At 49.1% G+C, this 27,888-nt stretch overlaps 1 protein-coding gene across 3 annotated transcripts in view; it reads right to left on the minus strand.

Annotated features, from left to right (window-relative positions):
• Positions 1-27,888, minus strand: part of CUTA (cutA divalent cation tolerance homolog) — a 40,371-nt gene that overhangs the window by 11,938 nt on the left and 545 nt on the right. For 2 of the 3 annotated variants that reach the window (XM_040324982.1, XM_040324984.1), the window contains exons 2-3: positions 11,753-11,898; positions 2,644-2,703 (exon numbers count right to left, since the gene is read on the minus strand). In XM_040324982.1, coding sequence (XP_040180916.1) covers positions 2,644-2,703; positions 11,753-11,898 — 206 coding nt within the window. Of the gene's footprint in view, positions 1-2,643; positions 2,704-11,752; positions 11,899-19,861; positions 19,924-27,888 lie in introns of all 3 variants that reach the window. The other variant, XM_040324983.1, reaches the window with a different exon arrangement.

Genomic DNA, 27,888 nt, shown 5'->3' on the forward strand with positions numbered 1-27,888 from the left:
CGCTGCTGTTGACGTTATCATACCTGCAGAGCCAGATCATTGCTTTGTATGCGAGAGCCGTGGTCCAATTCTCTAGTGTACCTTAAACCTTGTTGCAGCATTGAGCAGTGTAAAAAAAAACGTAAACGAGCCCTGTATTTATTACTGTAAGGCCTCATGCACGTGGGCAGAAAAGCAGCACTATTTCAGCCAATCTGTCCATGCACGTTGCGGCATTTGAATTAGTATTTTAGGCAGCATTCAGGATTATTTTGGATATGCAGCCTGGTTGCAGTACACTAATGCATAACTGGGTTTTAACACTGACATTAATCAGAACTAGGACAAAGTTATTAAAAAAAATAATAATATTGAGCACATTTCAACCCCCCCACCATTTTTGTATTTTTTTTTTTTAAACCCCTACTACCCTGGTGGTGAGTTCTGTACATTTTCGATACCCATCCACCCAGCATATCCAGCTGAGATCCTCTTTACTCCTGGAAGCGCTCGGTCCCACGCCGCAATGTTTTGGTGTGACGCCATTAAGAGGTTGCCGGCTGTTCCGGGTTCAGCTGGCACACATCCCGATGACGCCCCACTAGGCCTGTCACCTCCATTTTTACTGAATGAAAGGCTTTGCTTTCTGGGATATGCAAAGTGCATATAAAAAGGTGGCAAAGGGAAGACGGTGTGCATCACTCACCTAGGCCAGGGGTCTCCATCCCCAGTGACCTAGTCACTTATGCCAGTGGGAGGAATGGTGCCCCATGACCAGCTCCAGTGGGAGGGAGCCCCACCACCGGCTCCAGTGGGAGGGAGGGAGGGCGCCCCACCACCGTCTCCAGCGGAAGGGAGGGAGGGCGCCCCACCACCGGCTCCAGTGGGAGGGAGGGAGGGCGCCCCACCACCGGCTCCAGTGGAAGGGAGGGAGGGCGCCCCACCACCGGCTCCAGTGGGAGGGAGGGAGGGCGCCCCACCACCGTCTCCAGCGGAAGGGAGGGAGGGCGCCCCACCACCGGCTCCAGTGGGAGGGAGGGAGGGCGCCCCACCACCGGCTCCAGTGGAAGGGAGGGAGGGCGCCCCACCACCGGCTCCAGTGGGAGGGCGCCCCACCACCAGCTCCAGTGGGAGGGAGGGAGGGAGCCCCACCACCGGCTCCAGTGGGAGGGAGGGAGCCCCACCACCGGCTCCAGTGGAAGGGAGGGAGGGCGCCCCACCACCGGCTCCAGTGGGAGGGCACCCCACCACCGGCTCCAGTGGGAGGGAGGGAGCCCCACCACCGGCTCCAGTGGGAGGGAGGGAGCCCCACCACCGGCTCCAGTGGGAGGGCGCCCCACCACCGGCTCCAGTGGGAGGGAGGGCGCCCCACCATCGGCTCCAGTGGGAGGGAGGGCGCCCCACCATCGGCTCCAGTGGGAGGGAGGGCGCCCCACCATCGGCTCCAGTGGGAGGGAGGGCGCCCCACCACCGGCTCCAGTGGAAGGGAGGGAGGGCGCCCCACCACCGGCTCCAGTGGGAGGGCGCCCCACCACCAGCTCCAGTGGGAGGGAGGGAGGGAGCCCCACCACCGGCTCCAGTGGGAGGGAGGGAGCCCCACCCCCGGCTCCAGTGGAAGGGAGGGAGGGCGCCCCACCACCGGCTCCAGTGGGAGGGCACCCCACCACCGGCTCCAGTGGGAGGGAGGGAGGGAGGGAGCCCCACCACCGGCTCCAGTGGGAGGGAGGGAGCCCCACCACCGGCTTCAGTGGGAGGGAGCCCCACCACCGGCTCCAGTGGGAGGGAGGGTGCCCCACCATCTGCTCCAGTGGGAGGGAGGGCGCCCCACCATCGGCTCCAGTGGGAGGGAGGGCGCCCCACCATCGGCTCCAGTGGGAGGGAGGGCGCCCCACCATCGGCTCCAGTGGGAGGGAGGGCGCCCCACCATCGGCTCCAGTGGGAGGGAGGGCGCCCCACCACCGGCTCCAGTGGGAGGGAGGGCGCCCCACCACCGGCTCCAGTGGGAGGGAGGGCGCCCCACCACCGGCTCCAGTGGGAGGGAGGGCGCCCCACCACCGGCTCCAGAATGGCGCCCCACCATTTGCGTCAGTGGGAGGAATGGCGCCCCACCATTGGCGTCAGTGGGAGAAATGGCGCCCCACCATTGGCGTCAGTGGGAGGAATGGCGCCCCACCATTGGCGTCAGTGGGAGGAATGGCGCCCCACCATTGGCGTCAGTGGGAGGAATGGCGCCCCACCATTGGCGTCAGTGGGAGGAATGGCGCCCCACCATTGGCGTCAGTGGGAGGAATGGCGCCCCACCATTGGCGTCAGTGGGAGGAATGGCGCCCCACCATTGGCGTCAGTGGGAGGAATGGCGCCCCACCATTGGCGTCAGTGGGAGGAATGGCGCCCCACCATTGGCGTCAGTGGGAGGAATGGCGCCCCACCATTGGCGTCAGTGGGAGGAATGGCGCCCCACCCCCGGATGTCAGTATGAGGAATAGTGTCCCAACAATTTATTTTAAAAAATTGGTAAATAAAAAAAAAAACTTTGAACATACAAGCTGGGAGATCTGAAAGGAGTGTGGCATGGAAGACAATGGTGTTAGATGCCACATGTGGAAGGGGGGAGACAATGGATATAAAAAAACAGAGGTTATGCCATCAGGGTGCATAGCTTACATGGAGGTGATCTGTGGTATAATGTTCACACAGGCTGCCAGCTTCTTCTCCACCAGACCCCTGTACAAAAACATCATACATATTAGAACACATGCAGAAAACACGCTTTCACATACATGTACTATCTTCAATTTGCAGCCTACAAATAAAAGGGCAGAATCAGAATTTCACTATTAAAGCGGAATTCCGCCGGAAATAAAAATGTAAAGTCAGCAGCTACAAATACTGCAGCTGCTGACTTTTAATATATGGACACTTACCTGTCCAGGGCGCCCGCAATGTCGGCATCCGAAGCCGATCTGTCCCTCGGGGTCCAACTTCGGTAAGCCTTGCGGCTTCACTTCCTGGTTCCCTACTGCGCATGCGTGAGGACCTTTGTGTCTCCCAGAAGATAGGCGCTGGACGTGGTGGGCCTATGCCCAGAAGTGGGAGAAAATACCTGGATTATACAGGTATCTGCTCCCCCCTCCCCCCTGAAAGGTGCCAAATGTGACAGCGGAGGAGGGGAGGAATCCGAAAAGCAGAAGTTCCATTTTTGGGTGGAACTCCGCTTTATATTTTGAGAAATAGTGACACGTTCCTCTCAGTATAGGTCTCTCTCCAATAAACACTTTCGGGGTTGATTTACCAGATCTGGTGCACAGAGAATCTGGTGCAGATGTACATAGGGCCAGATTCACGTAGAATCGCGGCGGCGTAACGCATCGTAGATACGTTACACCGCCGCAAGTTTTCATCGCAAGTGCCTGATTCACAGAGCACTTGCGATGAAAACTACGCCGGCGGCCTCCGGCGCAAGGCGGGCCAATTCAAATGGGCGTGTGCCATTTAAATTAGGCGCGCTCCCGCGCCGGACCTACTGCGCATGCTCCGTTTCGCAAATCTCGTCGTGCTTTGCGCGCCGTGACGTCATTTTTTCGAACGGCGACACGCGTAGCTTACTTCTGTATTCCCGGACGTGTTACGCAAACGACGTTCATTTTTAAATTTCAACGCGGGAATGACGGCCATACTTTAGACAGCAATACGTTTGCTGACTAAAGTTAGGGCACCTAAAACGACGACTAACTTTGCGACGGGAAACTAGACTAGCGGCGACTTGGCGAACACGAAAATCCGTTGTGGATCCGCCGTAACTCCTAATTTGCATACCCGACGCTGGTTTACGACGCAAACTTCCCCCAGCGGCGGCCGCGGTACTGCATCCTAAGATCCGACAGTGTAAAACAATTACACCTGTCGGATCATGCGTAACTGATTCTATGAATCAGTCGCATAGATAGAAACCGAGATACGACGGCGCATCAGGAGAAACGCCGTCGTATCCCCTTTGTGAATCTGGCCCATAGTAACCAATCGGCTTCCAGGTTTTTACTTTAAAAGTTAGAAGCCGATTGGTTACTATAAACAGCGCTGCCAGATTCTGTGTGCACCAGTTTTAGAAAGTCTCCCCCTTTCTGTCCGTTTATTTAATCAAACAAATAAAGAGGAACGCAAACCAAACCTTTTTTAGTTTGGTTTAAAACTAAGAAGGAATTAAAAAGGAGTTGTAAAGTCTTGAGTTTTTTTTAGCATGCATTAAGGTGAAAAAAGAGATTTTTAATACAGCTTACCTGTAAAATCTTTTTCTTGGAGTACATCACGGGACACAGAGCGGCATTCATTACTATATGGGTTATATGGAGTACCTTCAGGTGATGGACACTGGCAATCTCAAACAGGAAATGCCCCTCCCTATATAACCCCCTCCCATAGGAGGAGTACCTCAGTTTTGTAGCAAGCAGTATGCCTCCCAAAATGTTCCCCAAAAGAGGGGTGGGAGCTCTGTGTCCCGTGATGTACTCCAAGAAAAGGATTTTACAGGTAAGCTGTATTAAAAATCTCTTTTTCTTTATCGTTACATCACGGGACACAGAGCGGCATTCATTACTATATGGGATGTCCCAAAGCAATGCTTACAATGAGGGGAGGGAGAACATCTCCAAGACAAAAGGATTTAATTTAGAGAAATACTCAAATCATAATAAATCCAACTTAGTTGAGAAAAATAATCTTAAATTTTAAATTTAACTCAAAAAAGAGGAGCCCCCGGAATCCGAGGGTCTCAAACTGCAGCCTGCAGCACTGCCTGCCCAAAGGCTGTACCAGTATTCCTTCTTACGTCCAACTGGTAGAATTTTGTAAACGTGTGGACAGAAGACCAGGTTGCCGCCTTGCAAACTTGAGCCATAGAGATCTGGTGGTGTGCTGCCCAGGAGGCGCCCATGGCCCTAGTAGAATGAGCCTTTAATGATACTGGAGGAGGCAACCCTTTCAAGCCGTAGGCCTGAGTGATTAATTGCTTAATCCACCTAGAAATGGTGGACTTTGCAGCTGCCTGCCCCTTCTTGGGCCCATCCGGTAAAATGAACAACACATCTGTTTTCCGGATCTTCTCTGTAGCTTTAAGATAGGCCTTCATGGCCCTGACAATATCCAAGGTATGCAGCAACCCTTCCTTTCTGGAAGTAGGTTTAGGGAAGAAGGATGGTAATACCAAATCCTGGTTCAAATGAAAACGGGATATAACCTTCGGTAGGAAGGAAGGATGAGGGCGGAGAACGACCCTGTCCTTATGAAAAATAAGATATGGTTCCTTACAGGATAAGGCCGCCAGTTCCGATACTCTTCTTGCGGAAACTATGGCGACCAAAAATACTAACTTCCTTGTTAGTAAAACCAAAGGAATTTCAGCCAACGGCTCAAACGGTTGTTTCTGTAAACTTGACAGAACAAGATTTAAATCCCACGGACAAAGCGGGGATTTAACTGGAGGTTTAATACGTAAGACCCCCTGAAGGAAGGTCTTAACCAGCGAGTGGGTGGCCAGCGGCCGCTGAAACCACACTGACAGAGCCGAAATCTGTCCTTTGATTGTGCTTAATGCCAATCCTTTATCCACTCCTAGCTGGAGAAAACTTAAAACTCTATCGATGGTAAATTTGCGAGAAAGCCATCGCTTGGACTCACACCAGCCTACATAGGCCTTCCAGACCCTGTAATAAATCACCCTAGAGACCGGTTTCCTGGCTCTGATTAGGGTAGAGATTACTTTCTGAGACAGACCTCTACCCCTGAGAATCAGGGATTCAGCTTCCAGGCCGTCAAATTTAGATGCCGTAAGGCAGGGTGGAGGATCGGACCTTGCGATAGCAGGTCTGGCCGTAGAGGAAGAGTCCAAGGGTCTTCCACTACCATCCTTAAGATTAGTGAGTACCATGCCCTTCTGGGCCATGCTGGAGCTACCAGGATGACTGGTATGTGCTCCACCCGGATCCTGCGCAGCAGGCGGGGTAGTAACTGGAGCGGGGGAAACGCATAAAGAAGTTTGAACTGATGCCAAGGGCAAACCAACGCATCGGTTCCGCAGGCCATCGGATCCCTTGAGCGGGACATGAACCTGTCTAGCTTCTTGTTGAGTCTCGATGCCATGATATCCACGTCCGGCACTCCCCATCTTTGGCAGAGTGATTGAAAGATTTGTGGATGCAGAGACCATTCCCCCGGCAATAGAGTCTGGCGGCTTAAGAAGTCCGCCTGAAAGTTGTCCACTCCTGGAATGAATATTGCCGATATGCAGGGCACATGAGCCTCTGCCCATAGGAGAATCAAGCTCACCTCTCTCTGAGCGGCTTGACTCCTGGTTCCCCCTTGGTGATTTATGTATGCCACGGCCGTGGCATTGTCTGATTGAATTCTCACCGGGAACCCCTGCAATTTTGACGTCCAAGCCCTGAGGGCTAGTCGAGCAGCTCTGAGCTCCAAGATGTTGATGGGCAACTGCTTCTCTGGCGTTGCCCAAGTACCTTGGCGAGTGCAACCATCCAAAATTGCTCCCCAGCCCGTCAGGCTGGCGTCTGTGGTCACTATCTTCCAAGCCACTGGGCTGAAAGACTTCCCCTTCAGTAGATTCTGAGGGTCTAACCACCAACACAGACTTTGTCGGACTCTTGATGAGAGCGGCAACGGGATATCCAAGGCCTGTGGCCTTCTGCTCCATGCTGACAGGATGGCTGCCTGCAGGATGCGAGTGTGGCTCTGGGCGTATGGTACCGCCTCGAATGTGGCCACCATCTTGCCTAGTAACCTCATACATAGGCGAATAGTCGGTTCCTTCTTGTTTAGAACCAGTAGGATTAATTCCTTGATGGCTTTGACTTTCCTCAGAGGTAGAAACACTCTTTGTTGTTCTGTGTCTAATCTCATGCCGAGATATTCCAACTGCCTTGTGGGCAGGAAAGCTGACTTTTCTCGATTTAGGACCCAGTCGAACTTCTCGAGGTATTGGACCGTGAGGGCCACTGCTCGCTCCAAGCCGGGAGACGAGTGATCTATGACTAGGAGGTCGTCCAGGTATGCTAGGATCGTGACCCCTTGGATCCTTAGTTTGGCTAGGATTGGAGCTAGGACCTTCGTGAACACCCGGGGGGCCGTAGCCAACCCGAAGGGAAGCGCCACGAATTGGAAGTGACGCGAAGCCACCATGAAGCGTAGATATTTTTGATGTGGCTGATAAATTGGAAGATGAAGGTAGGCATCCTTTATGTCTATGGACGCCATGAAGTCGTCCTTTGGAGTGTGGTAGCTGCTGACCGCACGGATTCCATCCGAAATGAGCGGATCTTTAGGTATGTATTTACCATCTTTAGGTCCAAAATTGGCCTGACATCTCCATTGGACTTCGGGATGATGAATAGGTTGGAGTAGAAACCTAGCCCCTGTTCCAGGACTGGTACCTCTACTATTACTTCCTGGGAAAGTAGATGATTTAATGCCGACATTAATGCGGCTCCTTTCTCCGGATCGTTTGGAATCCTCGACTCCTGGAATTGAAGAGGAGGAAACCTTAGGAAATCTAATTTGTAGCCCGTGGCCACGGAAGACCGTACCCACTCGTCGGGAATGCTGGCTTCCCAAACCTCTGAAAAGAGTCGCAGCCTTCCCCCCACCTTCGTGGGTGGGGGCGCCCCTTCATAAGGTCGGCTTGGGGGCTGGTTTTGCTGGTTTGCGAAACCACTGCTTTCTGCCTCTAGCAGCCTGTCCTTGTGATTTGCTGTTGAAGCCGAAGTTTGCTTTCGCAGGAGGCCGTCGATACTGTTTGGCATTAGAGGGCCCCTGCCCAGGGGAGTACTGTCGTTTAAACGCAGGCCCCTGAAACTTCCTCTTAGTTGGCAAGAGAGTACTTTTGCCATTTGAAATGGTCTGAATGTATTTATCTAGGTCTTCTCCGAAGAGTCGTCCTCCATGGAAGGGGAACCCTACCAGGAGCTTCTTGCATGGGGGCTCGGCCTCCCAGCTTTTTAACCATAAGAGTCTTCTCATATGGATAAGGGATAACGATAAACGTGACGCTTGCTGGATAGAATCCTTAATTGCGTCTACTGTAAAACATATGGCCCTAGGGACATCCGAAAATTCTTCTGCCTGCTGGGCAGGAATAAGTTTAAGCATCTGCTTAACTTGATCCGATAATGCTTGAGCAACCCCAATCGCAGCCACAGCTGGCTGTACTACTGCCCCTGCAGTAGTGAAGGAGTTCTTAAGTAGTGCTTCCAAGCGTTTATCAACTGGATCCTTGAATACCTGTATGTTTTCTACAGGGCATGTTAATGATTTGTTAATACATGAGATGGCTGCGTCCACTGCCGGAGTAGCCCATTTCTTGGAAAATGTATCTTCCATAGGATATAGGGCAGAGAATCTTTTAGGTGGGAAGAAGATTTTATCTGGCTTGTTCCAATCTTGGAACAAAACTCCCTCTAGTAGAGGGTGGATCGGAAATACTGCATTGCTTTGAGGCGCCCTCAGTGAGCCCAAAGCTGAAACCGTCGATACCTGGAGATCTGGTACTGGCAAGTTGAATGCATTATGGACCAAGTCCGTTAAGGCTTGAATCCACCAGCTCTCCCCTTGGGAGACTGCTCCAGACTCCTCTGTATCCGGATCTTCGATCCCTGAACCTACTTGGTCCTTGTCCAAGAGGTCGTCCAATTCCCCTGAGGAAAGGACCTCCTCTTCTGAGGGTCCGCGCTCGGGCGACGGAGATCTAATCCGTTTACTGCCCCGCATAGCTGTGGCTATCATTTTTCCCATTCTTTTCTCCATCTCCTTTAAAGAGGTGAGTAATATCTCGTCTGTGACTATCTTAGGGTTGGACTGACCTGCGCCAGCTCCAGCCCCAGATCCCGATGGCCCCAAGGTTCCCTGTGGGGAAAGCAGCGGCATAGCTTTGTCCGAGACCTCAGACTCTCTGGGGGAATCCCCACCTCTTGTACCCTCTGACCCGGATGCCATGGTACAATACCGAGGTACACCTGCTAGTTTATTGGTACTTGGAACTATAAATAGTTAATTGCCCAAACACCTGTTTGGGGGATAAAAAATGCTTCCTCTCCCCTAGATGACTTTTTTTTTTTTCAATCTTTTTCTTTTTTTTTTTGTTTCAAATCCAGGAAAGAAAAAACATTCTGTCCCCCTGAGTAGTATTGCAAAGAAAAACTATGAGATGGAAAAGAAACAGCCTATTTCTAGGCTTGAAAACAGTCTTCTGAAGACTGCAATATTCTTTCTGGCCACTGTGTGTCCTCGACGCCCCGTGCTGCCGCTCTGGTCTTTCCTCCCCAGTTCCAATGTATTGAATGAGCTGTTTGGAACGAAAAAGGAAGGGCCGCCCCTTCCTTAAACCACGGACCCGCCCTTCCCCCCTCAGCTAAACGGCGCAAATTGCGCCTATAACACGTGAACGCGCGCGCGCCCGCCGATAGGGGGGGGGGGTTGGGGGGAAGGGAGCCTCTCTGCTCCAGCTGGAACCACGAGGAGGTCAGCATTCTGCCTGCTTGCAGGCTCTGAGGAGGAAGACTGATGGAGCATCGCCTGGAGGCTTGCAGGTAAGCATAGCTCTCTGACACACACATACACTTTATATCACACAGGCCCTACTCAAATGCTTTTCCAACACTACAAGGGAGGTCACTTCTTATGGGGAATAATACACATAGAGCCATCCTATCATTAAGATATGTGACTAGTTTGCCAGATGCAGCGCATAACTTTAGGCATGTCCCCTGTGACCCCCCAGAAAAAACCTGCTAAGAACCAAGTTCCGCAAGTTTTCCCCTCACTTACCTGCTCCATGCCGCAGGACTTTGCCAAGCAAGAGGCCCAATCTTCCCCCATCTCCGTGGGGATGTCTAGACCTTCAGGCCCTGGGTTCCTATGAAGGATCCACTGTCCTGGGCCCATATAGCACTCTGGCAACAGAAACATTAGGCACCCAAAGGTTTCTAAGTTCTGGGCCCAGGGTCCAGCTCTCTAAAAAGAAAAGCATTATGGGCTATACCCCAAGGGTTTGGGGTCCGGTTACTGACCACTTTAGCACTGAGGCCTTTGGACAGAACCGGTTAGCTCACCTAATCCCAAGGATGCGGAGGCAAGCTAAACCATGACCAACACCTAAGACACTGGCGTAAAAACTGAGGTACTCCTCCTATGGGAGGGGGTTATATAGGGAGGGGCATTTCCTGTTTGAGATTGCCAGTGTCCATCACCTGAAGGTACTCCATATAACCCATATAGTAATGAATGCCGCTCTGTGTCCTGTGATGTAACGATAAAGAAAACCTTCTGTGCTGCAGTCCCCCCCCAGAGCCCCCCTTTTACTTACCTGAGCCCTTCCAGCATTGACGACAAGCCGATGTCTCCGGTCCTCATTAGATAGATTGATAGCAGCAGGAGCCATTGGTTCCTGCTGCTGTCAAACAAATCCAGTGCCACGGGGGCAAGGTCGAGTCCTGCTTTCTGTCAATGGATGCAGCAGCAGCAGCAGGACTCGGGAGCGTGCCCGCACGAGTGCCTCCATGGAAATCGGCTCTGCGTGGGGGCACTGGCGGAAGGAGGAGGAGCCAGGAGCGCCGCCGGGGGACCCCAGAAAAGGAGGATCGGACAAAATAAAAAAAAATAATTTAAAGGGGTTGTAAAGGTAAAAAATGTTTTCCCTAAATAGCTTCCTTTACCTTAGTGCAGTCCTCCTTCACTTACCTCATCCTTCCATTTTGCTTTTAAATGTCCTTATTTCTTCTGAGAAATCCTCACTTCCTGTTCTTCTGTCTGTAACTCCACACAGTAATGCGAGGCTTTCTCCCTGGTGTGGAGAAAGGTTCTTGAGGGGGCGAGCAGGAGTGTCAGGACACACTCTACTTTGCAGATAGAGAAAAGGAGCTGTGTGTTAGTGGGCGTCCTGACACTCCTGCTCGCCCCCTCAAGAGGCTTTCTTCACACCAGGGAGAGAGCCTCCCATTACTGTGTGGAGTTACAGACAGAAGAACAGGAAGTGAGGATTTCTCAGAAGAAATAAGGACATTTAAAAGCAAAATGGAAGGATGAGGTAAGTGAAGGAGGACTGCACTAAGGTAAAGGAAGCTATTTAGGGGAAAACATTTTTTACCTGTACAACCCATTTAAGTTGATAAATTAGGTCAAATGCAGTTAAATGAAAAGTAATTATTTAGCCAATATAAAAAAAAAAAGCCCTCCTGATCCCGCTTCATTGAGCTGGGAATTCCATCAGGGGAAATCTATGTCTGAGGCCTCATACACACGACCGGACATGTCCGCGGACCAGTTTCAGGGGACAGATATGATCGTGTGTACAGGCTAGCGGACAGATTTCCAGCGGACAAATGTTTCTTAGCATGCTACACCTAACCAGCGGACAGATATCTCCCGCATGCGTCGAATGGATTTGACGCATGCGTGGAAGTATTTTACTTCCTGGTTTGGTGACGTGGCGACGTCAACGTCACGTCACCGCGCTGTCTGTCCGCAGGGATTTTTCGGTTTGATGGTGTGTACAGCCATCAGACCGAAATCTCCGAGCGGACATGTCCGATGAAAACGGTGCGCGGACCGTTTTCATCGGACATGGTGGTCCGCGGATCGTTTTCATCGGACATGTCCGATGGTGTGTACTAAGCCTTATGTTCAGAGAGGTTCCTCTCTGGACGAAATTACCAGCAGCAACCACATTCCAGTGTTTAGAGCCGACCCACCCCCGGAGCTCATTACTACATACCTGGCAATGTCTTTGGCCACTTTGTCATTAGGACAAGTGACATAAGCAGCAGAGAGGGATCCAGACGCATAGGCCTCGGTGGCCATTGAGAATGCTCGCAATCCTATAAGCCTCAGCAGAACAGGAGACATACACACCACGACAGCCTGAAATGGGGGAAAGAAAGAGAAGCCTGTAGATCTTATATACAGTATAGAAAACAAACTACCGTATTTATCGGCGTATATCGCGCACTTTTTTGCCCTGAAAATCAGGGCAAAATCGTGGGTGCGCGATATAAGCCGATACCCGCTTTCCCGCGCCGAGTTCTGAATACTGCGCCGACATATACCGAGTGCACTACACTCGGGTATAGTCGGCCAGTCTCGGCTTCTTCCGCGGTCACGTCCTGGACGTACAGGACGTGAGCGCGACAGTTGCCGAGCCTGCCCGAGTGTACTACGCTCGGTATATGCTGGCGCAGTATTCAAAACTCGGCGCGGGAAACGACCGGGGAGGACGCTAGGACGCCGCAGAAGGACGCTGGACCCGCCGAAGAGGACACCGGACCCGCCACAGAAGGACACCCGAAGCCGCAGAAGGACGCCGGACCCGCCGAAGAGGACACCCGAAGCCGCAGAAGGACGCGGGACCCGCCGAAGAGGACACCCGAAGCCGCAGAAGGACGCGGGACCCGCCGAAGAGGACACCCGAAGCCGCAGAAGGACGCCGGACCCGACATGGACGCCGCACAAGACACCAAAACTGTAAGTACAAAAATAACTTTTTTTCCACAGGATTGGGGGTCACTAGGGGTGCGCGGTATACGCGGGAGCGCGTTATACCGCGATAAATACGGTACATAAAAAATAAATAAAAGACAAACAATAATCTAAACTAAAATACACGAGAATGCTGACCAGCAAACATTTGTGCATGTCTAAAGCCCTGTACACACGATTGGTTTGTCTGATGAAAACAGACCGATGGATCGTTTTAATCGGACAAACCGATCGTGTGTGGGCCCCATCGGTTTGTTTTCCATCGGTGAAAAAAAATAGAACATGTTTTACATTTTTCCTATGGATAAAAAAACGATCGTCTGTGTGGAAGTCCATCGGTCAAAAATCCACGCCTGCTCAGAATCAAGTCGACACATATAGCTGGATTCATAAAGAGCGCCTTAACTTTGCGGCGGCGTAGTGTATCGTGTTTACACTACGCCGCCGTAAGTTAGCGAGGCAAGTACATGATTCACAAAGTACTTGCCTGCTAAGTTACGGCGGCGTAGCGTAAATCGGGCGGGCGTAAGCGCGCCTAATTCAAATTTGGCTGAGGGGGCGTGTTTAATGTTAATGGGGGGTGACCTCACGTGATTGACGTATTTTACGAATGACGCATGCGTCGTCCGTGTACATATCTCAGTGTGCATTGCGGCAAAGTACGCCGCACGGTCCTATTGGTTTCGACGTGGACGTAAATGACATAAATCCCTATTCACGGACGACTTACGCAGACAACGTAAAATTTTCACATTTCAACGCGGGAGCGACGGCCATACTTAACATTACTAATCCAGCCATTTGATGGAATAACTTTAGGCCTGAAAGTGCGTTACGTAAACGGCGTATCTTTACTGCGTCGGGCAAGCGTACGTTCGTGAATCGGCGTATCTACTCATTTACATATTCTAGGCCGACCGCAATGGAAGCGCCACCTAGCGGTCAGCCTAAAAAGTACACTTTCGGATACGACGGTGTAAGACACTTACGCCGCTCATATCTGAGCCTAATTTAAGCGTATCTGGTTACCAGAATACGCTTAAATTTGCGTCGGCGCGGATTCAGACTTAGGCTGGCGTATCTACCGATACGCCAGCCTAAGTCTTTCTGAATCCACCTAATAAAGTTCAATGTGAGCTTTTGGTCGGAAATTCCGACCGTGTGTAGGCTCCATCTGACTTTTTCTGTCAGAATTTCCGACAAGAAAAATTTGAGGAGCTGGTTCTCAAATTTTCAGACGGGAAAAGTTCTTGTCGGAAATTCCGATCGTCTGTGTGCAATTCGACTCATGCTTGGAAGCATTGTACTTCATTTTTCTCAGCACGTCGTAGTGTTTTACGTCACTGCGTTGGACACGGTCGGATTTTTGACCGATGGTGTGTAGGCAAGACTGATGAAAGTCAGCTTCATCGGATATCTGATGAAAAAATCCATCGGATTAGATTCCATCAGATATCCGATCGTATGTACAGGGCTATACTCTATACAGTGCCTTGAAAAAGTATTCATACCCCTAGAAATTTTCTACATTTTGTCATTTTACAACCAAAAACGTAAATGTATTTTATTGGGATTTTACAGGGTTTTGAAAAAGTATTCATACCCCTTGAGATTTTCCACATGTGCCATGTTACAACCAAAAACATACATTTATTTTATTGGGAATTTATGTAATAGACCAGGGGTCTCCAAACTTTCTAAACAGGGGTCCAGTTTACTGTCCTTCGGACTTTAGAGGGGATGGATCCTGGCTATTGGCAGTAGAGCAGGTTCCGATGTCAGTGGGGGGAAAAAAAACAATGCCTCATCATTGGTGTCATTGGGTCCTATTGTTGGTATCAATGGGAGGAATTGTGCCCCGTCATTGGGCTCAATTGTTGGTATCATTGGGAGGAATTGTGCCCCGTCATTGGGCTCAATTGTTGGTATCATTGGGAGGAATTGTGCCCTGTCATTGGGCTTAATTGTTGGTATCATTGGGAGGAATTGTGCCCGGTCATTGGGCTCAATTGTTGGTATCAATGGGAGGAATTGTGCCCCGTCATTGGGCTCAATTGTTGGTATCATTGGGAGGAATTGTGCCCCGTCATTGGGCTCAATTGTTGGTATCATTGGGAGGAATTGTGCCCGGTCATTGGGCTCAATTGTTGTTATCATTGGGAGGAATTGTGCCCTGTCATTGGGCTCAATTGTTGGTATCATTGGGAGGAATTGTGCCCTGTCATTGGGCTTAATTGTTGGTATCATTGGGAGGAATTGTGCCCGGTCATTGGGCTCAATTGTTGGTATCATTGGGAGGAATTGTGCCCTGTCATTGGGCTTAATTGTTGGTATCATTGGGAGGAATTGTGCCCTGTCATTGGGCTTAATTGTTGGTATCATTGGGAGGAATTGTGCCCGGTCATTGGGCTCAATTGTTGGTATCATTGGGAGGAATTGTGCCCTGTCATTGGGCTCAATTGTTGGTATCATTGGGAGGAATTGTGCCCTGTCATTGGGCTCAATTGTTGGTATCATTGGGAGGAATTGTGCCCCGTCATTGGGCTCAATTGTTGGTATCATTGGGAGGAATTGTGCCCGGTCATTGGGCTCAATTGTTGGTATCATTGGGAGGAATTGTGCCCTGTCATTGGGCTCAATTGTTGGTATCATTGGGAGGAATTGTGCCCGGTCATTGGGCTCAATTGTTGGTATCATTGGGAGGAATTGTGCCCTGTCATTGGGCTCAATTGTTGGTATCATTGGGAGGAATTGTGCCCTGTCATTGGGCTCAATTGTTGGTATCATTGGGAGGAATTGTGCCCTGTCATTGGGCTCAATTGTTGGTATCAATGGGAGGAATTGTGCCCTGTCATTGGGCTCAATTGTTGGTATCATTGGGAGGAATTGTGCCCTGTCATTGGGCTCAATTGTTGGTATCATTGGGAGGAATTGTGCCCTGTCATTGGGCTCAATTGTTGACATCATTGGGAGGAATTGTGCCCGGTCATTGGGCTCAATTGTTGGTATCATTGGGAGGAATTGTGCCCTGTCATTGGGCTCAATTGTTGGTATCATTGGGAGGAATTGTGCCCTGTCATTGGGCTCAATTGTTGGTATCATTGGGAGGAATTGTGCCCTGTCATTGGGCTCAATTGTTGGTATCAATGGGAGGAATTGTGCCCTTGCATTGGTCTCAGTGGGGGCAAATTATGCCCCATTATTGTTATCAGTGGATGAAACTATGCCCCAAGGCCGCATAATGGCAAATAAAGGGCCACATCTGGCCCCCGCGCCGCAGTTTGGAGACCGCTGTGATAGACCAATACAAAGTAGCACATAATTGTGAAGTGGAAGAACAATTATAAGTGTTCAAAATGTTTACAAATAAATCTGTGAAAAGTGTGGGGGGTACATTTGTATGGCGCCCCCCCGGAGTCAATAATTTGTAGAACCTCCTTTCTCTGCAATTACAGCTGCAAGTCTTTTTGGGGATGTCTCTACCAGCTTTGCACATCTAGAGAGGGACATTTTGGGCATTTTTCTTTGTAAAATATCTCAAGTTCTGTCAGATTGGATGGAGAGCGTCTGTGAGCAGCAATTTTCAATTCTTGCCACAGATTCTCAACTGGATTTAGGTCTGGACTTTGAGTGGGCCATTCTAACACATGAACATGCTTTGATCTAAACCATTCCATTGTAGCTCTGGCTGAATGTTTAGGGTCGTTGTCCTGCTGGAAGGTGAACCTCCGCCCCAGTGCTTAAATCAATGGATGCACAAAGGCTGCACCCAAGGATTTATGCTTGTGTGTGTGTTTATGCAAGTATAGCGTATGCCAGGGTTTGAAAAATTTGCTTGGAATCTAGGAGCCAGCTAAAAAAGTTAGGAGCCAGAAAACGCACCCCGTCCCGACGAGCTTGCGCGCAGAAGCGAACACATACGTGAGCAGCGCCCGCATATGTAAACGGTGTTCAAACCACACGTGAGGTATCGCCGCGATCGGTAGAGCGAGAGCAATAATTCTAGTCCTAGACCTCCTCTGTAACTCAAAACATGCAACCTGTAGATTTTTTTTAAACGTCGCCTATCAAGATTTTTAAGGGTAAAAGTTTGTCGGCATTCCACGAGCGGACGCAATTTTGAAGCGTGACATGTTGGGTATAAATTTACACGGCGTAACATTATCTTTCATAATATTAAAAAAAATGGGGATAACTTTAATGTTGACTTATTTTTAATTAAAAAAAGTGTAATTTTTTTCCCAAAAAAGTGCGCTTGCAAGACCGCTGCGCAAATACGGCGTGACAGAAAGTATTGCAACGATCGCCATTTTATTCTCTAGGGTGTTAGGATAAAAAATATATATAATGTTTGGGGGTTCTAATTAGAGGGAAGAAGATGGCAGTGAAAATAGTGAAAAATGACATTAGAATTGCTGTTTAACTTGTAATGCTTAACTTGTAATACCAGCGGCCACCACCAGATGGCGCCAGCTCACACATCTGGTGGTAATAACTTGTAATACCAGCGGCCACCACCAGATGGCGCCAGCTCACACAAGGAAGAGCTGGGGACTTCGCAAAAAAAAAAAAAAAAAATTTTGCCCACCTTCCAAGCCAAGTCGCCAGGACGCTATTTCTAGTCGCCATGGCGACTTCTCTCCTACATGTAAAAAGCATCATTCTGAAAATCACTAGAAAATTACTCATAGACCCTAGGGAATAAAATGGTGGTCGTTGCAACTTTTTCTGTCACACGGTATTTGCGCTAGAGATATGGGTTTTTCTCTGGTCGATGCCGATATTTAGAAATTGGGGCGGGCGATGGCCAATATATGATGCTGATTTTTGTGGCCAATATTTTAGGCCGATTTTTCTTTTTTGGCAGGTGGCACTGACAATTGGCACTGGGTGGCACTGATTGGCGCTGGCAGGGAGCCTTTCCTACTGGCCACCAATGTAAGGGGGAGCCTCTACTAAAGGTCACCAACGTAAGGGGGAGCCTCTCCTACTGGCCACCAACGTAAGGGGGAGCCTCTCCTACTGGCCACCAACGTAAGGGGGAGCCTCTCCTACTGGCCACCAACGTAAGGGGGAGCCTCTCCTACTGGCCACCTACGTAAGGGGGAGCCTCTCCTACTGGCCACCAACGTAAGAGGGAGCCTCTCCTACTGGCCACCAACTTAAGGGGGAGCCTCTTCTACTGGCCACCAACGTAAGAGGGAGCCTCTCATACTGGCCACCAACGTAAGGGGGAGCCTCTCCGACTGGTCACCAACGTAAGGGGGAGCCTCTCCTACTGGCCACCAACGTAAAGGGGAGCTTCTCCTACTGGCCACCAATGTAAGGGGGAGCCTCTCCGACTGGCCACCAGTGTAAGAGGGAGCCTCTCCGACTGGCCACCAACATAAGGGGGAGCCTCTCCTACTGGCCACCAACGTAAGGGGGAGCCTCTCCTACTGGCCACCAACGTAAGGGGGAGCCTCTCCTACTGGCCACCAACGTAAGGGGGAGCCTCTCCTACTGGCCACCAACGTAAGGGGGAGCCTCTCCTACTGGCCACCAACGTAAGAGGGAGCCTCTCCTACTGGCCACCAACGTAAGGGGGAGCCTCTCCTACTGGCCACCAACGTAAGAGGGAGCCTCTCCTACTGGCCACCAACGTAAGGGGGAGCCTCTCCTACTGGCCACCTACGTAAGGGGGAGCCTCTCAGAAGAAGAACTACTAAATATGTTGATGACGAAGGAGAAGTAAAAAGAAGCTGTACTCCTCGGAGAGTGAACTGTGCCTCCTCACCTGACCTCCTTTCCCGGTGTTTTATTAAAGGTTTCGAAGAGATCACATTCAAGTAACCAGCATTAACCATGAAAGAAGAGCTACTGTCTCATCTGTTTAACTAAATTTTTTTTTAAAAAAAGGCCAAGATTCACAGAGAGCACGGCGCACATTACGCCGCCGTAGAGTAACCCACGTACGCTACGCCAACGCAGCGCAGAGAGGCAAGCACGGAATTCAGCAAGCCAGTGCTCCCCACGCTGAGCCGGCGTGGGTTTCAAAGGCGCAGGCCGGCGTAGGTGGAAGTGGGCGTGACCCCATGCAAATGATGGGCTGAGCGCCAGACAAGTACGTTTAACGAACTGCGCATGCGCCGTGATGTGGACGCATCCCCCTGCGCATGCTCACAACTACGTCGGGACAACTGCCCAAGATACGCCGGATCACTGCGTACGCCGTGAACGTAACCTACGCCCAGCCAGACACACGTCCAATGTAAAAGACGCTGGCTTGTGTTCCCTGGTGCAGACCTTTGCATGTCTGCTGCTGGGTTACACCTCCTTTATGGGGCTTAACTTTACGCCGGACGTACAACTTACATCAGGGGTTGACAAATTTGCTTGGAATCTAGGAGCCAGCTAAAAAAGTAAGGAGCCAGAAAATGCGCCTCGTCCCACCGAGCTTGCGCACAGAAGCGAACACATACGTGAGCAGCGCCCGCATATATAAACGGTGTTCAAACGCAATTTTGAAGCGTGACATGTTGGGTATGATTTTACTCGGCGTAACATTATCTTTCATAATATTAAAAAAAATGGGGATAACCTTACTGTTGTCTTATTTTTTCATTAAAAAAAGTGTAATTTTTTCCCAAAAAAGTGCGCTTGTAAGACCGCTGCGCAAATACGGCGTGACAGAAAGTATTGCAACGATCGCCATTTTATTCTCTAGGGTGTTAGGATAAAAAATATATATAATGTTTGGGGGTTTTAATTAGAGGGAAGAAGATGGCAGTGAAAATAGTGAAAAATGACATTAGAATTGCTGTTTAACTTGTAATGCTTAACTTGTAATACCAACGGCCACCACCAGATGGCGCCAGCTCACAAAAAAAAAAAATGATTTTTTTTTGCCCACCTTCCAAACCAAGTCGCCAGGACACTATTTCTAGTCGCCATGGCGACCTGGCGCCCGGGATTTGTCGATCCCTGACTTACATGCACCTCTCGTAGCCTGCGTCGGGCGCACGCAGGTTCGTGAATGGCCGTATTTCCCTCATTTGCATGTTTGAATAGCTAATCAATGGGACCATGCTCCCAGCCTAAATGTGCGCCCACCCTACGCCGGCGTAAGCAAGACATGTCGGCAGGGGGGAAGCCTATTTTTAGGCGCATCTCTGTTAGGCGCATCTCTGTTTTTTGGGTCTTGCGCACAGATACGACGGCGCACATTTGCACTTACGTCGGCGCAACTTGATATACGTCGGCGTAAGTGCTTTGTGAATCTGGGCCATAGTTTCAGCTTCAATATTTCTGATTTCAGCAATGGCTGACATGATAGAGTACTATGTAACCTTCATAAAGACATACTCACAATGCCAGCTATTATCAGAGCCCCGACTCTGATAGAGGAAGACACGGAATACATAAACTCACCTGCAGAAACATAGAAGCCGAGTGTTAAGGTCAAATGCATATAAAAAGGTGGAACCCTCAAGGGAGGGGGCGAGCACGACACTCCACACAAGGAAGAAAGCCTTGCATTACTGTGTGGAGTTACTGACAGAAGAACAGGAAGTGAGGATTTCTCAGAAGAAATACCGTATTTATCGGCGTATACCGCGCATATATCGTGGGTGCGCGATATACGCCAATACCCGCTTTCCCGCGCAGAGTTTGAATACTGCGCCGGCATATACCGAGCGCAGTACACTCGTGTATAGTCGGGCAGTCTCGGCTCCTCTCGTGCTCACATCCTGGACGTACAGGACGTGAGCGCGAGCCGAGCCTGCCCGACTATACACGAGTGTACTGCGCTCGGTATATGCCGGCGCAGTATTCAAACTCGGCGCGGGAAAGCGGGAAACGAGCCGCAGAACGACGCCGGACCCAACGAAGAGGACACCCGAAGCCGCAGACGGACACCGGACCCGACGAGGCCGCCGATGGACGGCGCGCAAGACACCAAAACTGTAAGTACAAAAAACTTTTTTCCACAGGAATGCGGGTCCACTTTAGGGGTGCGCGCTATACGCCGGAGCGCGCAATACCCCGATAAATACGGTATGCGTCATCCTGATGTAAAGCGCTGCGCAAACTGTTGGCGCTATATAAATCCTGTATAATAATAATAATAATAATAATAATAATTTTGGATAGAAAAGCGAAGGGCTAGAAACTGCCAGATTTTAAATTTTTTTTCCCCCATTGTTCACCTAAAAGTGGATGTAAACCTCAGACATGAAATATGAACAAAACATATCCCTCTGTAGTGTGCACTAGAGCTGCACGATTCTGGCCAAAATGACAATCACAATTTCTTTGCTTAGAATAAAGATCGCGATTCTTGCGGCGTAAAATCGTTCACATTATACAAAAAAAAAAAATTGGGCTAACTTTACTGGTTATTTTTATTCATTAAAGTCATTTTTCCCCAAAAAATTCCATTTGAAAGGCCGCTGCGCAAATACAGTGCGACATAAAATATTGCAACAACCACCATTTTATTCTCTAGGGTCGCTACTAAAAAAAATATATATAATGTTTGGGGGTTCTAAGTAATTTTCTAGCAAAAAAAAATAAATGATTTTAACTTGAAAACAACAAATGTCAGAAAAAGGTTTATAGCTAGATTCAGGTAAGGCGGCTTAACTTTAGCGCATGTTATTTACATTACGCCGCCGCAATTTAGAGAGGCAAGTGCAGTATTCACAAAGCACTTGCTCCGTAAGTTGCGGTGGCGTAGCGTAAATTGGCCGGCGTAAGCCCGCCTAATTCAAATGTGGAAGAGGTGGGCGTGTTTTATGGAAATTAATCGTGACCCCACGTAAATGACGCTTCGAACGAACGGCGCATGCTCCGTCCGTGGACGTATCCCAGTGCGCATGCTCCAAATCACGTTGCAAATAGTCAATGCTTTCGACGTGAACGTAACCTACGCCCAGCCCTATTCTGAATCGACTTACGCAAACGACGTAAAACGTGAAAAATGCGACGCTGTTCCAACGTCCATACTTAACATTGGCTGCTTTTTGGTGGTTTATCTTTACACCTGAAAACGCCTTACGTAAACGGCGTATCTTTACTGCGACGGGTGTGCGTACGTTCGTGAATAGGCGTATCTCGCTGATAAACACACAGCTCCCGGTCCTGTCAGGGGAGAAATGCCTGATCTTCTGTTCATACAATGTATGAACAGCGATCAGTCATTTCCCCAAGTCAGTCCCACCCCCCCCTACAGTTAGAACACATCCAGTGAACATACTTAACCCCTTCCCCGCCCCCTAGTGTTAACCCCTTCACTGTCAGTGACATTTTTACAGTAATCAATGCATTTTTATAGCACTGATCGCTATAAAAATGCCAATGGTCCCAAAAATGTGTCAAAAGTGTCCGAAGTGTCCGCCATAATGTCGCAGTACCGAAAAAAAAAAAACGCTGATCACCACCATTACTAGTAAAAAGAAAATATTAATAAAAATGCCATAAAACCATACCCTATTTTGTAGACTCTATAACTTTTGCGCAAACCAATCAATAAACACTTATTGCGATTTTTTTTATGAAAAATAGGTAGAAGAATACGTATCGGCCTAAACTGAGGAAAAAAAAATTTTTTTTTATATATTTTTGGGGGATTTTTATTATAGCAAAAAGTAAAAAATAATCTTTTTTTTTTTTCAAAATTGTCGCTCTATTTTTGTTTATAGCGCAAAAAATAAAAACCGCAGAGGTGATCAAATACCACCAAAAGAAAGCTCTATTTGTGGGGGAAATAAGGACGCCAATTTTGTTTGGGAGCCACGTCGCACGACCGCGCAATTGTCTGTTAAAGCGACGCAGTGCCGAATCGCAAAAAGGGGCCTGGTCTTTGACCAGCAATATGGTCCGGGGCTTAAGTGGTTAAGCTAGTGCATTGTTGGTTCACTTACCTTTTCCTTCTTTTTTCCTTCTAAATGTTTTTTTTTCCTTTGTCTGAATTTCTCACTTCCTGTAAGCTTGCCCCCATCATCTGGCTGGGGGTTAGTCAGCCAGGACAGCTTACTGAGGAGGAACAGAAAGTGAGAAAATTCACCGGACCAGATGGGTCGCCGGAGTCTCTATGATCGTCGGAGGCTGGGCACAATGTTATGATGTCACGCCTGGTCTCTGCAGTCAAACAATCGGTGCCGCCTTGGCTGGGAAGCCAGGATCGTTTTTTTTTTATTTCAGTCTTCCCAGCCTACAGGTGAGATGTGGGGTCTAATTGACCTCAGATCTCACTGTAAAGAGGACCTGTCATGCTATATTTCTATCACAAGGTATGTTTACATTCCTTGTAATAGGAATAAAAGTGATCAAAAACGTTTTTTTTTATGTTTTTTTTAAAGTGTCAAACTAAACAAAAATAAAGTAAAATTAATAATTTTTATTTTTTTTCAAGCGCCCCTGTCCCCGTCTGCTCACACGCAGAAGCAAACGCAAGTCCCGCCCACATATGAAAACGGTGTTCAAACCACACATGTGAGGTATCGCCGAGAACGTTGGAGCGAGAGCAATAATTTTGGCACTAGACCTCCTTTGTAATCCAAAACATGTAATCAGTAAAAAAAAAAAAATAATAATTAAGCGTTGCCTATTGGAGTTTTTAAGTACCGAAGTTTGGCGCCATTCCACGAGTGTGTGCAATTTTGAAGCGTGACGCGTTAGGTATCTATTTACTCGGCGTAACTTCATCTTTCACAATATGCAAAAACATTGGGCTAACTTTACTGGATTTTTTTTCCCGCAAAAAAAAATAAAAAACACCTGCGCAAATATCCTGCGAGATAAAAAGTTGCAACGACCGCCATTGTATTCTCTATGGTCTTTGCTAAAAGTGTGTGTAAGTGTGTGTGTGTGTATGTGTATATATATAATGTGCCCAGATTCACGTAGGGAGCGCGTATTTGTGAGCGGGCGTAACGTATCCTATTTACGCTACGCCTCCGCAACTTTGACAGGCAAGTGCAGTATTCACAAAGCAAAGTTGTGGCGGCGTAGCGTAAATAGGCCGGCGTAAGCCCGCCTAATTCAAATATGGAACATGTGGGCGTGTTTTATGTTAATTTCTTGTGACCCCACGTAACTGACGCTTTTTACGAACGGCGCATGCGCCGTCCGTGAAAGTATCCCAGTGCGCATGCTCCAAATTAACCCGCAAAAAGCCAATGCTTTCGACGTGAACGTAAATGACGCACAGCCCTATTCGCGAAAGACTTACGCAAATGACGAAAAATTTGACGCTGGCCCGACGTCCATACTTAACATTGGCTGCGCCTCATATAGCAGGGGTAACTTTACGCCGGAAAAAGCCTAACGTAAACGGCGTATGTATACTGCGACGGCCGGGCGTATGTTCGTGAATAGGCGTATCTAGCTGATTTACATATTCTAGGCGTAAATCAGCGTACACGCCCCTAGCGGCCAGCGTAAATATGCAGTTAAGATACGACGGCTTAGGAGACTTACGCTGGTCGTATCTTAGAGTAATTCTGGCGTATCTGATTCTTTGAATCAGGCGCCAAGATACGACGCCTCAGACTCAGAGATACGACGGCGTATCTGGAGATATCTCCTACGTGAATCTGGGCCATAAAGTTTGGGGGTTCCATGTAATTTTTTGACATGTAGGAGAGAAATGACAGAACTGGCCTGGGTGGCAAGTGGTTAATAAATAGAAGAGGCTGAAAAACAGCAACAAATAACAGGTGATTTTTTTTCTTGGTTAGCCAATAAAAAAACACCAAAGCTAAAAAAAAAAAAAAAAAAAAAAATGCTCAAAAACGCAACGGTCTGGTGTGAATGCAGCCTAAATTCAAGAGATACCGCTTCCTAAAGAATCTTCTGTATCCAACACTTCCAGCTGTCTGGTCCCCCCCTCTGCACTCTGTGGTTCCTCCCCTGACCCCCATGTCCCTACAGGACGCAGGGGGTGGCAGATGGAACCACAGAGAGCAGAGGGGGGACCAGATATCTGACACACTACTAAGTATATTGAATGTGTTAGATTGGTATCTCTGCAATACAGAAGATCAGCGGCACAGATCCGTATTAGGAGGGAACAGGGTCCCTTTAAAAATGTATATATTATATATACTGTACCTGTTTGGCAAGTCAGTTTTATAATTTATTTCTAATTAAAAATCGGTTTCCACTTCAATCTGCAGCCAGCTATGATATTCTGTTGCTGCCAAAAAAAAAAAAAATGTTGCTTGCCTGTAACCATAGCAACAGTAGTGTCTGTGCACAAGACTTTCTCATCGTGTGGCTTGCCCACATACACAGGTACTGTCCTCCATCTGAAAAATACTTGTCGCCTGGCTGGAATCGCTTCGGTATTGTTTGAATCTCTGACCCAGAACAGACCTGACTTTACTCGTTGTATTATGGTCCCAGAAGAGTGAATCAGAAAGTAGTGAACCCAGTGATAGCCAGGCAATGAGCATTTTCAGATCGGCTATGTAAGCCTGCGTATCTCTCAGCACTGCCCTTCGGTATTCTGTACTGAAGCTCTGGTGATATACTGAGAGTACATCTACCAAAAGTATTGGGACGCCTGCCTTTACACGCACATGCACTTTAATGGAATCCCAGTCTTATAGCCAGATTCAGAAACACTGGCATAAGAGCCCATTCACACCTAGGCGTTTTGTCGCCTGTAGCGCGACGCTCACAAACGCCAGAGGGACCAAAATACATTAAAGTCTATGGGGATGGTTCACATCTGCACGCTGATGCGCCTGACGCCCATCTCCAAAAAAAGTTCCGGACCCTTTTTTGTCGCGCGTATCGGGCGGTTTGGGCGTATTTGAGCATTTCCATTTCCCATAGAAAGTAATGGAAACGCTCGATTCAAGCGACTTGCGCGACAACGGGCGTTTGCTACGGGCGTTTCGTCGCTTTAATCAATAGAACTTGTCGCCCATGCAGAAGATTAAAAAAATCTACCAACATAGCAACAAGTGATGAAAAGATGATAGTTTTTCCTATTGGCTAAAATAAAAAACGTCAAAGTACAAAAAGGTCGGACAACGCTGTATGAAAACGCGCAAATAAGCATGAATACGCGCAACAAAACGCCGGAAAAAAACGCTGAACGACCGACGCTCAGGTGTGAATGCAGCCTTACTTTGAGGCGGCGTAGCGTATCGCATATACGCTACGCCGCCGTAAGTCAGAGAGGCAAGTACTGTATTCACAAAGCACTTGCCTCCTAAGTTACGGCAGCGTAGCGTAAATGGGCCGGCCTAAGCGCGCCTAATTCAAATGTGGAACAGGGGGGCGTGTTTTATGTTGATGACAGGTGACCCGACGTGATTGAGGACATGATACAAGAGATGGTGGGAGACTGAGAACATGATACAGGAGATGGTCAGAGACTGAGGACATGATACAGGAGATGGTCAGAGACTGAGGACATGATACAGGAGATGGTCGGAGACTGCGGACATGATACAGGAGATGGTCAGAGACTGAGGACATGATACAGGAGATGGTCAGAGACTGAGGACATGATACAGGAGATGGTCAGAGACTGCGGACATGATACAGGAGATGGTCGGAGACTGAGGACATGATACAAGAGATGGTCGGAGACTGAGGACATGATACAAGAGATGGTCGGAGACTGAGGACATGATACAAGAGATGGTCAGAGACTGAGGACATGATACATGAGATGGTCAGAGACTGAGGACATGATACATGAGATGGTCAGAGACTGAGGACATGATACAGGAGATGGCCAGAGACTGAGGACATGATACAGGAGATGGTCGGAGACTGAGGACATGATACAAGAGATGGTCGGAGACTGAGGACATGATACAAGAGATGGTCAGAGACTGAGGACATGATACATGAGATGGTCAGAGACTGAGGACATGATACATGAGATGGTCAGAGACTGAGGACATGATACAGGAGATGGCCAGAGACTGAGGACATGATACAGGAGATGGTCAGAGACTGAGGACATGATACATGAGATGGTCAGAGACTGAGGACATGATACAGGAGATGGCCAGAGACTGAGGACATGATACAGGAGATGGTCAGAGACTGTGGACATGATACAAGAGATGGTGGGAGACTGTGGACATGATACAGGAGATGGTGGGAGACTGTGGACATGATACAAGAGATGGTGGGAGACTGTGGACATGATACAGGAGATGGTGGGAGACTGTGGACATGATACAAGAGATGGTGGGAGACTGTGGACATGATACAGGAGATGGTCAGAGACTGAGGACATGATACAGGAGATGGTCAGAGACTGAGGACATGATACAGGAGATGGTCAGAGACTGAGGACATGATACAGGAGATGGCCAGAGACTGAGGACATGATACAGGAGATGGTCAGAGACTGAGGACATGATACATGAGATGGTCAGAGACTGAGGACATGATACAGGAGATGGCCAGAGACTGAGGACATGATACAGGAGATGGTCAGAGACTGTGGACATGATACAAGAGATGGTGGGAGACTGTGGACATGATACAGGAGATGGTGGGAGACTGTGGACATGATACAAGAGATGGTGGGAGACTGTGGACATGATACAGGAGATGGTGGGAGACTGTGGACATGATACAAGAGATGGTGGGAGACTGTGGACATGATACAGGAGATGGTCAGAGACTGAGGACATGATACAGGAGATGGTCAGAGACTGAGGACATGATACAGGAGATGGTCAGAGACTGAGGACATGATACAAGAGATGGTCAGAGACTGCAGACATAGTACAGGAGATGGTCAGAGACTGGAGGACATGATACAGGAGATGGTCAGAGACTGAGGACATGATACAGGAGATGGTCAGAGACTGGAGGACATGATAAAGGAGATGGTCAGAGACTGAGGACATGATACAGGAGATGGTCAGAGTAGAGGGGAAGTCTCCCTCCAGTGGTGACACAGGAACAGGAATTGATGGGAAGATCCCTTCCATGTGTCTCTTAAAAACAAAGTGAGGGGGAAGACTCCTTCCAGTGGGGGTCACAGAAGTAGGAGGTGTCCCTCCAGTGGGGGTCACAGAAGCAGGAAGTCTCCCTCCAGTGGGGGGGTCACAAAAGCAGGAAGTCTCCCTCCAGTGGGGGTCACAGAAGCAGGAAGTCTCCCTCCAGTGGGGGGTCACAGAAGCAGGAAGTCTCCCTCCAGTGGGGGGTCACAGAAGCAGGAAGTCTCCCTCCAGTGGGGGGGTCACAAAAGCAGGAAGTCTCCCTCCAGTGGGGGGGTCACAGAAGCAGGAAGTCTCCCTCCAGTGGGGTGGGGGGTCACAGGGTCAGGAAGTCTCCCTCCAGTGGGGGTCACAGAAGCAGGAAGTCTCCCTCCAGTGGGGTGGGGGGGTCACAGGGTCAGGAAGTGAG

This window comes from Rana temporaria, chromosome 9 (assembly GCF_905171775.1).
Source record: "Rana temporaria chromosome 9, aRanTem1.1, whole genome shotgun sequence".
NCBI classification, from domain to species: Eukaryota; Metazoa; Chordata; class Amphibia; order Anura; family Ranidae; genus Rana; species Rana temporaria.